The sequence below is a fragment of the Cnephaeus nilssonii genome (genome assembly GCF_951640355.1).
Source record: "Cnephaeus nilssonii genome assembly, chromosome: 13".
NCBI lineage: Eukaryota > Metazoa > Chordata > Mammalia > Chiroptera > Vespertilionidae > Cnephaeus > Cnephaeus nilssonii.
In genome coordinates, this window is record NC_137084.1 from 18,897,229 (window position 1) to 18,903,273 (window position 6,045).

The following is a 6,045-nucleotide window of genomic DNA, read 5'->3' on the forward strand; positions in this document are numbered from 1 at the left end:
CTGAATTTATGTGTTTTCTTAAGAAGACAGAAGATTCTGGTTCTTTTTAAAGTTTGGGTCTGGCTCAGCCTAATGAATGAGATCTCAAATTCTGTATTCAAACTGACTTACTATTTGAATTCCATGTTGTACTAGGCATGTATTCATGCCTGACTCACTTCACATCTCTGAGCCTCAGCTCCTTTCTCTATAAAATTCACATAATAACAGTACTTACTCCATAGGGTTCTGTGTGGATTAAACAAGACAATACATGTAAAACCTATCAGCCCAATGCCTTGGAATGGCAAACCCTCAATAAACATTATCACTATTACTGATGTTGGTTTTGTACTCTGAGAAGTCATCACTGTAAAGTAGAAGGGGTAGATTTCTCTATCAGAGATCATGCCTTTCATTTACATACATTCATTTATTTATTCCATGAAGATTTAGATGCAAACTAGTTCCAGACACCATGCTAGGCATGGCCTACACAAATACTAATAAGTATGCTTGCCTTCAAGGAGCTCATCATGCAAAGCAAACTAGTGATTCAAATTAGTATTAGCCCATGGGATAACGGATAGACACATGCCCATAGGCTATGGGAAGAAAGGGGGAAAGATCTAAGTCACAGGGAGTGGGGAGGGAATGATGCCAATTTCTCTGAACCAAGAGTCAAAGGATGAGTACATGCATATGCATTTGCTCTTCCAACACCACTGAGGCAGCCACATCTGGTTCATTAGCCCTATTTTAAAGATGAAGAAACCGAGATTTGGAGTAAGCGGAAGATCCTGTGTGCAAAATCTAAGATCAGCCCCGGGTTGGAGATATGGTCCCTAAGCTTGTGGAAGTAAACAAGGCAAAATGTCCCTAAAGGACAGAAACTTGGGGAAAAAATTGTTTTTGTTATTAGTCTCAACTGGGACACTCAATACTGCACACACTCAGCCCAGCCCCAGTGTCTGAGATTCTCAAGGGAATAGGTCTTAATCCCACAGCCCTCAAGACTAAATCCCCCGTTTATAGCCAAAGCAAAAATATTACCTTGAAGCAAATGTAGAAGGGGATATTCTAACATAAATATTACCGTTTTAGAAACGTAACTCTTGGTATATTTTTCTAAGCAGACATTCACTATCGTGTCTGGAAGGACAATCGATGCCTGGAAGTTGGAAAAATAAACCAGGAATTTTATCTTTGGTTCTTTACAGACTTCAGAAAATCCTCCTCCAGAAACTCAAAAGTGGAAACAGTAGCAGGAGCTGCTGAAGGGTGAGTGGGGAGCACTTGGGACATTCAACAATGTCCTAAAACAATGTCTCAGATATTGCCAATGCTCAGTAAAAGTTTTGCAACTGAAATTATTCATCTCAGTTACCAGCTAACACTTTGGGAAAGGGAGAAGTCAGGTCTAGACTCAGGATTTACTTTGCTTAAGAATATCTTTGAGTAGACCAGTGGTGGCCAGGGGTCAGAGAGTGAGGAAAATAAGAAGATCTTGGTCAAAGGATACAAACTTCCAGTAATAAGATGTATAAGTTCTGGGATCTATTGTACAGCATGGTGACTATAATTAACAACACTGTATTGTGAACTTGAAAGTGCTGTAAGAGTAGAGTTTTTGTTCTTATCAAAACAACAACTGTGTTAGGTAAAGGATGTAATAACGAACTTTAACATGCTAAACATTTTGCAATAGATCCATGTATCAAATTATCACATTGTACACCTTATACTTACACAATGTTATATGTCACTTACATCTCAATATGAAAGCTGGGGGAAAATAGAATATATCCAAAAGAGATACAGGAAAAGCCTGTTGTGATTTAATAGAGAAAATGCTGCTAATTAGAGCAACACTCCTTAAGTGTATATAATGTAAGTCCCTATTGTGTCTTGCCCTTACCTTGTTCAAAGTACTTTCTCTGCTTGGCGTTGCCTTCCCTGGCTATATAGATCTCCAACTTATATTCCTAGATCCAATTTTAAAGTTACTTATTTCAAGGAAAGTTTCTCTGGCAAGGTTCTTCTAACAACATGAGATCTTTCCTCTAAAGTCAAACAGCATTTGGTCTGTATCTCCTTCTGGACACTATTCACTCTGACTTTGTCACAGAGAATCACTATAACATTTGAACTTGAGGACTGTGGGTATAACTAATTCACTATTTTAGACCATAAGTCTCTGAACATTGTTTTTAACACCCAAAATGCTCAATTTATTTTTTCCCTTTGGACTTAATTTACCTCTTCCAACACCTAAAATAGTACTACTCTTGTTTCTTTAATGTCTTATCAAGAAGGTAAGGCTTCAAGTTAATAAAACTGGCAGCATTTTGACTTGCTGAGAGATGGTATGTCTGTAACGCGCTTAACAACAATCTATGGGTGTAAACTACATGTAAAAATAGTTAACAATTATAAAAAGGCACACGACATATAAAATGAACACATGTAACAAATAGCTGTGGATATAAAATTCCACCAATACCATTGAAGTCCTGGTAGTATATGTAATGTAATCAGTCAGTCAATAGCTCTTTTCCTCAGCATTATGTTTCTAAGTTTTGGGTTAAGAAATGTAGTTCTTGTAATTTATTTTTCCTAATGCATAATATTATATTGTTTTCTATAACATTATTTATTTAACCATTAGTTGTTTAATTTCTTTTTAATGTTTGTCTATTATGTAATCACATGGCTCAACTTATCATTTTAAAATCCAATTTGATAATCTTTGAATTTTAATGATGAGTTTAGTCCATTTATATTTATTTTTCTTACAAATTTATTTTGATTTATTTATGCCTTCTCAGGTGATTTCTATTTATCTTGGTATTTTCTATTATTCATATCATCTCCTCTACTGTGTTAATCTGGATTGGTTGACTTTAAAATTTCATTCATTCCCCTAAACTTAAAAAAAATCATTTTTATCTTTTGTAATTATTGAAAATATATGCATATAAGTAAAAGTCTAAGGACAAGAATTTTAGAACATGATAAACATAATGAACCCTCCAATTTAATATATTAATTTTTGCTGATATGTTTAATTTATCACTTCCACATGGACAATATTATTATTATGTTATACTGTCTCTATTTATTCCTGTTTTTCCATATGTTTCTCAATGTCTAAGCTCCTTTCTTTTTGCTTCTGAGACTTTCTTCAGAGAGTATATTCCTCTTTTCTGAATAACAGTCTTTAAAAGCATCTTCAGTGCACAACTCTTGATGGTAAACTCTCGCCATTGTCCATATGAAAACATCTTTATAATCTATGTTTTTCATTAGATTTTTAAATATAAAACCTTCATAATAATTAAAAATATATTACAAGGAATCCTGATATACCCTTCACCTAGATTAACCAATTCTTTTTCTTTTCATTTTGCTTTATCTCCACATGGACAAATTTCAAGAGTTTGAACCGGGATTAAACTGATGAACAACTGAGAAAAACTATAGGTTGTTGAAAGGGTTCAAAGTCCTATTTTAATATTGCTTTACAATATTAAATGTGGATATCTGTTTAATTTGGTAAAAACATGTTTTAATTTATGTTTCTTAGAATAACACATATTAGAGGTCAGTCTTCTATGAAATCTTTAGAAAATGAATGTATGGCGGAGCTATCACTTTTATTGGGGTGGTTTCTTCTCAAGAAAATAGAGGAACTATTTACTAAGCAATAAATCCTGTTGTGAATGTTTGTCTGAAAATCCAATACCAAAAAAATGTGACATGAAATGCAAGAGGTTTTCTTCTTTCACTAAGTCATAAACATTTTCCTTCTTTTCTTTATCCTCCTCTTGGTCCTTTCTAGCCATGACCCAAGAAAATAGCACTGAAGTGACTGAGTTCTTTCTTCTGGGACTTCGTGCCCAACACAAGTTTCAGTATGCTCTCTTCGTTGTATTTCTAGTCATCTATGTGACCTCTATGGTGGGTAATATCGGAATGATTCTGCTCATCAAGACAGATTCCAGACTTCGAACACCCATGTACTTCTTCCTACAACATTTGGCTTTCGTTGATATCTGCTATACCTCTGCTATCACTCCCAAGATGCTACAGAACTTCATAGTAGAAAATATATCAATATCATTCAGGGGCTGTGTTATGCAATTATTGGTTTACGCAACATTTGCGACCAGTGACTGTTACCTCCTGGCTGCTATGGCAGTGGACCGTTATGTGGCCATCTGTAACCCACTTCACTATCCCATTGTCATGTCCCGAAGAGTCTGCATCCACTTGGTAGCTGGTTCATACGTCATGGGCTCCATAAATGCTTCTGTGCACACAGGTTTTACATTTTCTTTGTCCTTCTGCAGGTCCAATGCCATCAACCACTTTTTTTGTGATGTTCCACCAATTCTCGCTCTCTCATGCTCCAACACTGACATCAACATTAGGCTACTTGCTGTCTTTGTGGGATTTAACTTGATGTCCACTGTGCTGGTTGTCATCTTTTCCTATATCTCTATCATGATTGCCATCCTAAAGATGTCTTCTACCACAGGGAGGAAAAAGGCCTTCTCCACATGTGCCTCCCACCTGACAACAGTCACCATTTTCTATGGAACCCTATCATACATGTACCTACAGCCTCATTCTAATAATTTCCAGGAGAATATGAAAGTGGCTTCTATATGTTATGGCATTATGATTCCCATGTTGAACCCCCTGATCTATAGTTTGAGGAATAAGGAAGTAAAGGAAGCTCTAAAAGTGATAGGGAAAAAGATCCTCTAGATTGGACCCCAATTCAGCACATCAAGGCATCCAGTAGAGATGTTTGATCACTGTGTAATGTTTTGAAATTAGAAACACATTCACAACTTAAAACAATGCTACCTCTTTCAATAGATAAGTTCTTAGAATGTGAAAAATATATAAACATCTCATGGGACTAATTTTCCCTTAAGTATAGTTTGAGAAACATATCTCATACTACCCATGAGGAAGGGCTTTATTGAAATTATTTAAAATATTAAGAAGTGTGTATGGACTTTACAAAATACTTAGTTGTTTCAAATATGTTGGCTATGTTCATAAAGACCAGAAAACTCCAGTGTTGTATATAATTAATTTTAAAACTGAAGTTCATTATTCCCCATTCATTTTAACAAGTTCCCTAACTTGTCTACAAAGAGGCTTCACATATGTTCTGTTCCAATTATTGCATAAATCCAAATATAAAATAAACTGATTTGAAAACACCTTATGTCTCAGGCTATTATGCTTTCTACCTAATAATCCCCTATTAGTTACATTCTCTAGCACTTAAAAACACATTTTTATATGATTTTATGATTTATTTTTGACATTTGTTACCCACTTTATTCTTAATGTATCTCTTTCTTGCATAAAGTAGGAAACTTCTAGAAACATTTTTAATATTTGTCTCCATTAGAGGTAGAAAATCTAGAATGGCCCTAGCCAGTTTGACTCAGTGGATAGAGCGTTAGTCTATGGGTCCAGGGTTCAATTCAGGTCAAAGGCACATGCCTATGTGTGGGCTCAATCCCCAGTAGGGGGCCTGCAGGAGGCAGCCAAACAATGATTCCTTCTCAGCATTGATGTTTCTGTCTCTCCCTCCCTCTCCCTTCCTCACTGAAATCAATAAAAATATATTTTAAAAAAAGAAAATCTAGAATGTAGATAGATCTAAAAACCTAAACAATGGTCATTTATGAAAGGCTTGCCTGATCATTTTAGTCCAAATGAATAACTTTAAACTATAGGAATTCAATGAAAAATTGAAGGGAGGCAAAGAGCCCATTGAATCAGGAAGATAGACTGTTGACTAAAAAAAAAAAAAAAAAGCTTTAGTAGATAGATTGAAGGTAAATGATGGAAACTCCCACATGAATCTCAAGATGCCATGCTAACAAGATGAAAGAGCAAGCTTCACATTAAATAACACCAGCCAGTGTAATGCACTGATGAGAAAAATGTACTGTTAAATAACAGCATGGGAGAATTGGGCAAGAGATGAAGATATGTTTTTTCAAATATGTTATCCTACTTAAATTCTAAGAGAAG

The 6,045-nt window shown here is 35.2% G+C and overlaps 1 protein-coding gene across 1 annotated transcript; it reads left to right on the forward strand.

The window, feature by feature from the left end:
- Positions 1-3,819: 3,819 nt before the first annotated feature.
- LOC307109733 (putative olfactory receptor 5AK3) lies at positions 3,820-4,752 on the forward strand (the record flags this gene model as incomplete). The annotated part of the gene is made up of 1 exon (XM_079788600.1): positions 3,820-4,752. Exon 1 carries the CDS (start codon positions 3,823-3,825, stop codon positions 4,750-4,752), a length of 930 nt encoding a protein of 309 aa, XP_079644726.1. The 5' UTR covers positions 3,820-3,822.
- Between the last annotated feature and the right edge of the window lie 1,293 nt (positions 4,753-6,045).